Source organism: Ranitomeya variabilis, chromosome 4 (assembly GCF_051348905.1).
Source record: "Ranitomeya variabilis isolate aRanVar5 chromosome 4, aRanVar5.hap1, whole genome shotgun sequence".
Classification (NCBI taxonomy): Eukaryota; Metazoa; Chordata; class Amphibia; order Anura; family Dendrobatidae; genus Ranitomeya; species Ranitomeya variabilis.
Window position 1 is genome coordinate 459,413,214 of NC_135235.1, and position 12,029 is coordinate 459,425,242.

Sequence of the window (12,029 nt, forward strand, 5' to 3'; positions counted from 1 at the left end):
CCAGCCTTCCGTGACGTCACGGCTTGTGATTGGTTAATGGCGGCCATGTTGCCGGGACGCGGACCAATCACAGCAAGCCGTGACGTAATTTCGTCACGGCTTGCTGTGATTGGTCCGCGTCCCGGCAACATGGCGCCGTGACCAATCATAAGCCGGGACGTCACTGGAGGCTGGACACGCGCGCTTTTTAAAAAGCGCGCGTGTCCAGCCTCCCGTGACGTCACGGCTTGTGATTGGTTAATGGCGGCCATGTTGCCGGGACGCGGACCAATCACAGCAAGCCGTGACGTAATTTCGTCATGGCTTGCTGTGATTGGTCCGCGTCCCGGCAACATGGCCGCCCTGACCAATCACAAGCCGGGACTTCACGTAACCAAGTAAAAGCGCGAATTTTAAACAAACAACGCTGCCGGTTCCCTCGCTGAGGTCCAGGCTGCGTCGGACAGGTGAGTATAGCGATATTTTTTATTTTAATTCTTTCTTTTACACATTTATATGGATCCCAGGGCCTGAAGGAGAGTTTCCTCTCCTTCAGACCCTGGGAACCATCAGGAATACCGTCCGATACTTGAGTCCCATTGACTTGTATTGGTATCGGGTATCGGTATCGGATTGGATCCGATACTTTGCCGGTATCGGCCGATATTTTCCGATACCGATACTTTCAAGTATCGGACGGTATCGCTCAACACTATTTACGACCCATTCTAAGATAGAAACACAGGGAGATGCCGCCCATTCAGGGAGAGGCAGGCACACACCCTACACAATGGCGGCACTTGACAGCAGTGGAGGACAATGATGATTCCAGAATTCGTGGCAGACTGTGCCCGTCGCTGATTGGTCAAGGCCGGCTGGCCTCGACCAATCAGAGACTGTGCCCAACCAATCAGAGACTGTGCCTGGTGGCCTCGACCAATCAGAGATGCGGGATTTCCAGGACAGACAGACAATTAAACCCTTAGACAATTATATATATAGATTCTAATTTAGAGAGATAATGACTTTTGGGTTTTCATTGGCTGTAAGCTATAATCATCAACATTAACAGAAATAAACACATGAAATGCATCACTCTATTTATAATGACTCTATAGAATATGTGAGTTTCACTTTTTGTATTGAAGAACTGAAATAAATTAACTTTGTGATGATAGGGTCTCTGCTGCTACTCTCCTCTGCTGCAATAATATGCATGTTTATCCAAGATGATTGATGTTGACCCAATGAAAAATATATATTTTTCCTTTTTTCTAGTTTTGACATCCTGGAGCCTGATAAGACAATGAAGGTTGCTTTAGACATTAACCCTTTCGTGTCTGGAGTAAAGAAGCTGCTGGTGAACTTCACATCTGATAAGATTGTTGACGTCAAAGGTTTCCTATCCATAGATGTGTCTGAGAGCTCCTAATAGTAACTTCCATTGGATGCTATGTTTTCATATCTTATCCTGGGCCAAACTTGCATCTTACTGCACAGTCACAAAATTGTTCCTATGAAGTTTAAAGAAATCACATGAATTGCAACTGCTGTTTTTACAGAGGTTATGGTTCTTATAAACATTAATTTACTGCCATAAAAAAATGAAAGCTGTTTGTTTACTGGATTCATTGAAACTTTGCATCATTAGAGAATTAATTCCAAAACTGGATTTTAAGATGAAAATTGATTGTGGAAGAATAAATGGTGGTGGTAACATTCTCATCTTGGTGGTCATGCCATGCAAAAAGACTCATGGCTATCATTTCTAAGGAATTGGTCAAAACAGCATGCGCAGATAGATACTGTACAGAGCCACAGAGACATCTTATAGTACAGTTATGGCACCATGAGTGTGACATTGAACTTTCAGCTCAGAAGGCTTATCTTTAGTCCACCACAAAGTTCTGTTAATTTGTGTTTTGAATTTAATTAACATTATTTTAATATTCTAGTTTGTAAGATTTCTTTTTCATCATGGCTCACAGAAGGGGCCTAAACCTGTTGGGCAAACTCTGGCCTCTAAACCCCCAATCTTCCTGGTGAGGAAGCCACCTACCAAGTCATTAAAGTACATGTTGTACGGGGCAATGTCTAAGGCTTTCCTAGTCCCAGTAAAGTTACAGTTTTCATTTTCACTCATGTTAGCTCTCATGATGCTATTTAGTTTTGTCACACAAATGCAATCTTCCCAACAACTCAGCTCCACCTGACAGTCAGCCATAGTGAGTAAACTCTTCTTTCAGCATGCAGAGAGGTGTTGGGCGCTAAATTCTACTCGCAAAGTGTGAAAGTGAAAAGCAAAAATGCTGGGAAAATGACTTCTATAATGACACTGGGAAGGGGCTGATACGAAAGGGTAAGAGGGGAGGGTGTAAGCTAGTTTCTCCTTTTATTTGGTTGTTACAGGAATCAATATGGTGGGCAACAAGGATATACAATAACTACATGAACAAAAAGCTAAGACATGGGATTTCTAACAACTATGTACTGTATATAGTGTGTTAGGCACCGAGATTCTCCAGCTGCTCAGGATGGATCCCAAGCCTTGTCTTGTCTGCCTCTGCGGTCTCCCATTCAGCTTCGACCGCTGCTGCTCAGCAAGGACATCGGTCCTGCGCCTTGTTCAGGCTCCTGCTGTATGTGTAGTTACTATTGGTTCTCCAGCTAAGCCTATGGTGACTACTGGTATACATGTGCAGCATTGTGCTCTGGAGCCAAGTCCAGATTTCACCCTACTGAGCATGTCAATGATGTGGCACCTTCTCATTGGTGCTCGGACGTCAGCTGCTCTGGTGATGTGGCAGTTTCAGATTGGTCCACAGGCAAGGTCCTGTTGGTCTGGACTTGAGCATAAGATATAAAAGCTTTTCAGAGGCACACGCTGGTGCGCTAGTATCAACTTATGTTCATGGGTGTATAAACTTTGCTACTGTGTGGTCTGTGTCAGCATGTGCTCAGGGTCGACTATAAGCTGTTAAAATTCCGGCACCACCGGAGAGGAGTTTGTATGAATTTAGGGCTGGCGTATAGCCACTAGAATTCCAGCAGATGTCCAGGCCCATTTGAAGTTTGCCACTGACTATCTGTTTGATCTGGAGTAGGCATAGGAGAAGGTCATGTGGTCAGATGAGATCAAAATTTAACTTTTTGGTATCAACTCCACTTGGTGTGCTTGGAGTAAGAAGACACCGTCCCAACCGTCCCAAGCATGGTGGGATAAACATCATACTTTCAGATGCTTTTCTTCATAGTGGACAGGATGACTGCACCATATTGACGGGAGGATGGATGGGGTCATGTATCGTGAGATTTTGGCCAGCAACCTGCTTCCCTCTGTGAGAGCATTGAAGATGATTTGTGTCTTCCAGCATGACAGTGACCCGAAACACACTGCCAGGACTACTAAGTAGTGGCTCCGTAAGAAGCATTTCCATGTACTGGAGTGGGCTAGCCAGTCTCCAGACTTGAACCCAATAGAAAATCTTTGGAGGGATCTGAAACTCAATTTTACCCAGTTACAGCATCGAAACCACACAAGAAACGTCTGACCTCTTTAATTGCAAAGAAAGGTTTCTGTACCAAATATTAAGTTCTGTTTTTTTCTATTGTATCAAATACTTATTTAATACAATAAAATGCAAATTAGTTATGTAAAAATCATGCAATTTGATTTTCTGGATTTTTTTTTTAGATTTTGACTCTCACAGCTGAAGTGTACCTATGATAAAAATAACAGACCTCTCCATTCTTTGGAGGAGGAAAAACTGGCAAAATAGTCAGAGTTTCAAATACTTATTTTCCCCACTGTAAATAAAAGTTAATCTTACTTATGAAGTCCAATGTTGACTGTCTATTCTCTGCTCTATTTGAACAAAACATTGAACCTTGTGAATAAAAACTGTTCTAACAATAGCATCCAGTAATGGTCATATCAATCACATCACTGCTTCAACTTTCAAAACATGTTGTGGAAAGAAAAAGACTGCAATTTGATAGGCTACTATGCTTTTGATATAAAAATAAATTATGCGTAAAATCCAATATACATTCCCTTAATAATGTGTTCACACCCATGAACTTTTCCACATTTTTTAACTCTACACCCATAAACTAAAATGTACAGTTATATGAAAAAGTTTGGGCACCCCTATTAATCTTAAGCTTAATGTTTTATAAAAATTGTTTTTTTTGCTACAGCTATTTCAGTTTCATATATCTAATAACTGTTGGACACAGTAATGTTTCTGCCTTGAAATGAGGTTTATTGTACTAACAGAAAATGTGCAATCTGCATTCAATCAAAATTTGACAGGTGCATAAGTATGGGCACCCTTATCATTTTCTTGTTTTAAATACTCCTACCTACTTTTTACTGAATTACTAAAGCACTTTTTTTGGTTTTGTAACCTCATTGAACTTTGAACTTCATAGCCAGGTGTATGCAATCATGAGAAAAGCTACTTAAAGTGGCCACTTGCAAGTTGTTCTCCTGTTTGAATCTCCCCTGAAGAGTGGCATCATGGGCTCCTCAAAACAACTGTCAAATGATCTGAAAACAAAGATTATTCAACATAGTTGTTCAGGGGAAGGATACAAAAAGCTGTCTAAGAGATTTAACCTGTCAATTTCCACTGTGAGGAACATAGTAAGGGAATGGAAGAACACAGGTACAGTTCTTGTTAAGGCCAGAAGTGGCAGGCCAAGAAAAACATCAGAAAGGCAGAGAAGAAGAATGGTGAGATCAGTCAAGGACAATCCTCAGACCACCTCCAGAGAGCTGCAGCATCAACTTGCTGCAGATGGTGTCACTGTGCATCAGTCAACTATACAACGCACTTTGCACAAGGAGAAGCTGTGTGGGAGAGTGATGCGAAAGAAGCCATTTCTGAAAGCACGCCACAAACAGAGTTGGCTGAGGTATGCAAAAGCACATTTGGAGAAGCCAATTTCTTTTTGGAAGAAGGTCCTGTGGACTGATGAAACCAAGATTGAGTTGTTTGGTCATACAAAAAGGCATTATGCATGACGGCAAAAAAACACAGCATTCCAAGAAAAACACTTGCTACCCACAGTAAAATTTGGTGGAGGTTCCATCATCCTTTGTATATCTAGAGGATGTAAGGTTTGCCCATTCTTCTTTGCGAACTAGCTCTAGCTCAGTGAGATTGGATGAAGGTGTCTGTGAACAGCAATTTTCAAGTCTTGTCACAGATTATCAATGAGATTTAGGTCTGGCAGTAAACTATTCCATTTTAGCTCTGGCAGTATGCTTAGGGTTTTTGTCATGCTTGAAACTGAACCTATGCCCAAATCTCGAATCTTTTGGAGCCTCTAAGTCCACATGCGCACGTTGAGTATTTGGTGATTTTTTTTTACCTTGGTATTTGTAAGCCAAAACCAGGAGTGTGTAAATTATGCATAACTGGTGCACGTGTTTCTATTATACTTTTCCTCTGACTGTTCCAATCCTGGCTTTGGCTTACAAATACAGAGGTATAAAACTCACCAAATATTCAACGTGTTCATGTGGCCTAACATATTTTCCTCCTGGACTGCCCATCCTTCTTCCCATCAACTCTGACCAGCTTCCCTGTCCCTGCTGAAGAAATGCATCCCAACAGCATGATGCTGCCACCACCTTGTTTGACGGTGGGGTGGTGTTTTAAGGGTGATGTTCAGTGTAAGTTTAGCCCAGAAACTTCTACTTTGATCTCATCTGGCCAAACCACCTTCTTCTACCTGCTAGCTGTTTCCCTTATATGGCTTTTTGCAAACTTATGACTTTCTTTCCAAAATAGCTTTATTCCTGCCATTCTTCTATAGAGACCAGATTTGTATAGCATATGAGTAAGGGGGAAGACAGATGGCCATATTTCTCGTGCGAGAATCACATTGCGATCCTTGGAAAAACCATCAGGTTTCCTGACCTGAGCTTGACAGCTGCATAGAAATACTTCACGCTGTCACATTCAGGTCAGGCAAGGTGCTGGGCCAGTTCGTGCACTGCAATGCAATTCTCAGATGGGAAATACGCCCATCTGTCTGCATGCTATTAGTTGTCCTATATATTTGGTATAAATAGATGAACTCCCAAGCCATAAGAGTGAAAGTTGGGCAACTATGACATAAAAAGGAAGCAAGAAGCTTAGGAAAGTCTGTCTGCCTTAAGCTGAAAACTAAATCAAACATTAGATTAATACAAATGTTAAACAGAAAATGTTAAAATACCAAATCGGTCCATCTAAATCTGTATTTATCTGATGGGGCTTGTTGTATTAGCACTGATATCTGGATAAGAAGAGTGCTAAGACTTTAGAGCACATACAAGTACATACACCTCTTCGATTTGAAACCCACTGACAAAGATTGACCCAAGATCGGCTGAAACAAAAAGGTAAAAAAATGCTTACAGGAATTGAGCAAAGACTATATCACCTCTGCTAAGGTTTATCTAATGTCTCAGCTTCTGGGCAGGATATTGGGAACGAGTCATCCATGTCCTCATTTCCAAGGTGGAAAAACCCATCTTTTTGTCAGCATGATGGCAGTCTCCTTATGTGGGTAAGGGTGCTTGCACAATGCGGCCCTATTGGGGCTTACACCCGAACCCCCTTCAAAATGGGGTTTGGAAGTATACGCCAATGGCTCATGGACTATAGTGATGCTGACAGAGCGAACATGTGCTCTGCTGTGCATAATTTTTGGGCGTATATGTGTATTGGAGGCGGACATACTAGATAAATGTAAGTGGGGATGAATGTGCAGCTAGCACTATTCAAATGAATCAGATGATTGCAAAATTTTCAACAACAAACTTGCTGGTTGTGAAGTTGCCCAGCTTACACATGTACAGTGAGTTGAAAAAAGTATTCATATCCCGTGAACTTTTCAACATTTTTCATGTTACACCCATAAACTTAAAATTATTTTATTGCAATGTTATATGCTATACCAACAAAATGTAGCAAGTATTTGTGAAGTGTAATTGAAATGATAAATGGTTTTCTAATTATTTTAAAATAGAAATCTGAAAATGTGATGTGCATTTGTATTCAGCTCCTTGTACTCTGATACTTTTAAATAATATCCTGAGTGACCAATTGTCTTCAAAGGTCACATAATTAATAAATTGAGTCCATCTTAGTATAACTGCACCTGTTTTGTGAAGATCTCGTTGGTTTGTTTGAGAAAATTAGGGACCATACAGCATCATGAAAACCAAGAAACACACCAGACAGGTCAGGGATAAAGTTGTGGAGAAGAATAAAGCATGGTAATGTTATAAAAAAGCCCAAGCTTAGAACATCTCATGGTGCACTGTTCAATCGATCATCTAAAATGTAAGGCATATGGCACAAGTGCAAAGCCACCAAGACATGGCTGACCACCTAAACTGACATTGTTGTAATGCAATGTCAAAGCAACTTTACTAAAACAGGAATGAAGGAATGGAAAGGAAAGGGTATAATAAGTGAAAAGCCATTGCAATGTACCAACGAAATGTGAAGAATGGATACAAATAAAATTATACAACATAAAGTATGTGGGTCTTTATGTTTTACTTATATTATGTCAGGTAAAGTCCAGTTGTCAGTCCATATAGATCTTCACTAGATCTTTTACTTGAATTTAAAAGTTAAAAATACAAAACCAGTTCATGTTATATATATACAGTACAGTACAGTAGGTGGACAGTATGTGTAATAGGGTTATGAAGGGGAGATTTATCAAACATGGTGAAAGGTGAAACTGACTCAGTTGCCCTTAGCAACCAATCAGATTCCAGTTTTCATTCTTCACAGACTCTTTGGAAAATGAAAGGTGGAATCTGATTGGCTGATTGGTTCCCAAGGGCAACTGAGTCAGTTTCACTTCACACAATGTTTGATAAATTTCCCCCTTCATAACCCTATTACACATACTGTCCACCTACTTTTGGACCACCATATATATATATATACAGTTAGGTCCATATATATTTGGACAGAGACAACATTTTTCTCATTTTGGTTATAGACATTACCACAATTTAATTTTAAACAAAACAATTCAGATGCAGTTGAAGTTCAGACTTTTAGCTTTCATTTGAGGGTATCCATATTAAAATTGGATGAAGAGTTTAGGAGTTTCAGCTCCTTAACCTGTGCCACCCTGTTTTTTAAAGGGACCAAAAGTAATTGGACATTTGACTCCAAGGCTATTTCATGGACATGTCATTCTCAACTAAGCAGATAAAAGGCCTGGAGTTGATTTGAGGTGTGGTGCTTGCATTTGGAAGGTTTTCCTATGAAGTAAACATGCGGTCAAAAGTGCTCTCCATGAAGGTGAAACAAGCCATTCTTAAGCTGTGAAAACAGAGAAAAAACCCATCCGAGAAATTGCTACAATATTAGGAGTGGCAAAATGTACAGTTTGGTACATCCTGAGAAGGAAAGAAAGCACTGGTGATCTCATCAATGCAAAAAGACCTGGGTGCCCACGGAAGACAACAGTGGTGGGTGATCGCAGAATAATCTCCATGGTGAAGAGAAACCCCTTCACAACAGCCAACCAAGTGACCAACACTCTCCCGGAGGTCGGCGTATCAATATCCAAATCTATCATAAAGAGAAGGCTTGGTACAGCTCATGATCCAAAGCATACCACATCATCTGTAAAACACGGCAGAGGCAGTGTGATGGCTTGGGCATGCATGGCTGCCAGTGGCACTGGGTCACTAGTGTTTATTGATGATGTGACACAGGACAGAAGCAGCCGAATGAATTCTGAGGTATTCAGAGCCATACTGTGTGCTCAGATCCAGCCAAATGCAGCAAAACTGATTGGTCGTCATTTCATACTACAGATGGACAATGACCTAAAACATGAAGCCAAAGCAACCCAGGAGTCTATTAAAGCAAAGAAGTGGAATATTCTTGAATGGCCAAGTCAGTCACCTGATCTCAACCCAATTGAGCATGCATTTCACTTGTTAAAGACTAAACTTCAGACAGAAAGGCCCACAAACAAACAGCAACTGAAAACCACCGCAGTGAAGGCCTGGCAGAGCATCAAAAAGGAGGAAACACAGCGTCTGGTGATGTCCATGAGTTCAAGACTTCAGGCAGTCATTGCCAACAAAGGGTTTTCAACCAAGTACTAGAAATGAACATTTTATTTAAAATTATTGAATCTGTCCAATTACTTTTGGTCCCTTTAAAAACAGGGTGGCACATGTTAAGGAGCTGAAACTCCTACACCCTTCATCCAATTTTAATGTGGATACCCTCAAATGAAAGCTGAAAGTCTGAACTTCAACTGCATCTGAATTGTTTTGTTTAAAATTCATTGTGGTAATGTCTATAACCAAAATGAGAAAAATGTTGTCTCTGTCCAAATATATATGGACCTAACTGTAATTAATTTACATTTCATTGTATGAAATAAATATTTGATACAATAGAAAAACAGAATAATATTTCATACAGAAACCGTTGTTTGCAATTATAGGGATCAGACCAAGTTTGCACACTTCAGCAGGGATTTTGGCCTACTCATCCATACAGATCTTCACTAGATTTTCCAGGTGTCGGCGCTGTCACTGGGCAACATTGAGTTTAATCTCCCTTTCCAGAAACCTTTGATTGCAATTACAGAGGTCAAATGTTTCCTGTGTGGTTTCGAGGCTGTCAATGGGCAACATTGAGTTTCAGATCCCTCCAAAGATTTTCTATTGGGTTCTTACAGAGCAACTCCTTAGTAGCTCTGGCTGTGTGTTTGGGGTCATTGTCATGGTGGAATATCCAGCCACAACCCATCTTCAATACTGTAACTGAGGGAAAAGGTTGTTGGCCAAAATATCGCAATAGGCCCCATCCATCCTCCCTTCAATACGGTGCAGTTGTCCTGTACACTTTGTAGAAAAGCACCCTCAAAGTAAGAAGTTTACCCCATCATGCTACATGGATGGGATGGTGTTCTTGGAGTTATACTCATCTTTCTTCGTCCTTCAAACACGGCGAGTGGAGTTGATATAAAAAAGATCTATTTTGGTCTCATCTGACCACATGACCTTTATCCATGACTCCTCTGGATCATCCAGATGGTCACTGGCAAACTTCAAAAGGGCCTGGACATGTGCTGGCATGAGCAAGGGGACCTTGCGTGCTCTGCAGTATTTTAGTCCACGACGGCATAGTGTGTTACTAACAGTAATGTTTGAGACTGTGGTCCCAGTTTTCTTCAGGTCATTGACCAGTTCCTCCCATGCAGTTCTGTGCTAATTCTTGACTTTTCTCAGAATCATTCAGAATACCCCACGAGGCAAGATCTTACATGGAGCCCCAGACAGAGGAAGGACGACAGTCATCTTGTCCATTTTCTAATAATTATGCCAACAGTTGTTTCCTTCCCATCATGCTGCTTGCATATTGCCCTGTATGTAGCCCATCCCAGCCTTGTGCAGGTTTACTGTTTTGTCCCTGGTGTCATTAGATAGCTTTTTAGTTTTGGCCATGATGAAGAGGTTAGAGTGTAATTGATTGAGTGTGTGGACAGGTGTCTTTTATATAGATAATGAGTGCAGAGTAAGAGGGCTTCTTAAAGAAAAACTAACAGGTCTGTGAGAGCCAGAATTCTTGCTGGTTGGTAGATGATCAAATACTTATTTCATGGATTAAAATACAATTTAATTACTTAAAAATCATACAATGTGATTTCCTGTTATATTTTTAGTCTCTCACAGTTGAAGTGTTCCTACTATAATAATTACAGACCTCTCTATTCTTAGTAGGTGGAACAACTTGAAAAATCAGCAGTGTATCAAATACTTATTTTCCCCACTGCAGGAAGATGGCTGACATACACTGAACACAGGAGAAAGAAGGGGAGGGGTTACTGACATCAGAGCTGGGCTACAGGGAGATAGACAGGACAAACTTCTAAAAGGCAAACTGATTCCATAGCAGTGTAACAGCAACATTACAATGACAGGCATTCATGATTTTTTTATGTTTTGGGTATGCTGTTCTTTTGCATAAGAATGTCTTGCATACAACATGTTTACATTTTACCTGTCATTGCCTGCCTTCCCACCCTTGTCTGAGCCCTGAGATAAATCTAGCAGACCTTAAAGGACATTCTGTAATGCTGTAGATAAGCCCCCGATGTATCCTGAAAGATGAGAAAAAGAGGTTATAATATACTCACCCAGGGGCGGTCCTGCTGCGGTCCGGTCCTATGGGTATCGTGGTCCGGTCCGCGGCCTCCCATCTTCTTACGATGATGTCCTCTTCTTGTCTTCACGCTGTTGCTCTGGCGCAGGAGTACTTTGTCTGCCCTGTTGAAGGCAGAGCAAAGTACTGCAGTGCACAGGCGCCGGGAAAGGTCAGAGAGGCCCGGCGCCTGCGCACTGCAGTACTTTGCTCTGCCCTCAACAGGGCAGACAAAGTATGCCTGTGCCAGAGCTGCGGCGTGAAGACAAGAAGAGAACGTCATCGTAAGAAGATGGGAGGCCCCGGACCGGACATCGACGCCCATCGCAGCAGGACCGCCCCTGGGTGACTATAATCTAACCTCTTTTTCTTATCTTTCAGGATACACAGGGGCTTATCTACAGAATTACAGAATGCTGTAGATAAGCCCCTGATGCCGGTTGGCTTAGCTCATCTACGATTTTGGGGGTGACAGGTTCCCTTTAAGTGTGAAGAACTCACAATACTTTAACATATTCATGCCCAGGCCATTTTCTGTTTTTTCTTTATTGTTTACTAGATGGCAGCCCGATTCTAAAGAATCGGGAGTCTAGAATCCATATATACTTTATTTATTCAAATGTAAGAATAATACAATTAATAAATAATAGTAAGAAAGAACAAAAAATGGCTGCACTCACCAGCTCTTGACAATTCTTGACAGTACGGCACATTTCTGATTGGTCGCTCGCGGCAGGCGGCAACCAATCAGAAAAGTGCCACGCACCACGAAGGCATATATCTTTGTCCACCCTGAGCGGGTGTAGGACGCTGGTGACGTCACTTATCTCCGGACATTATCTCCGGACAAAGCCA

At 41.4% G+C, this 12,029-nt stretch overlaps 1 protein-coding gene across 3 annotated transcripts in view; it reads left to right on the forward strand.

The window, feature by feature from the left end:
• Window positions 1–1,595, forward strand: part of LOC143765198 (protein-glutamine gamma-glutamyltransferase E-like) — a 121,589-nt gene extending 119,994 nt beyond the window's left edge. For 2 of the 3 annotated variants that reach the window (XM_077251634.1, XM_077251635.1), the window contains one exon: window positions 1,258–1,595. In XM_077251634.1, the coding sequence (XP_077107749.1) occupies window positions 1,258–1,411 (154 nt within the window). In that variant the 3' untranslated portion in view covers window positions 1,412–1,595. The remainder of the gene's footprint in view (window positions 1–1,257) is intronic. The other variant, XM_077251636.1, reaches the window with a different exon arrangement.
• Window positions 1,596–12,029: the final 10,434 nt, after the last annotated feature.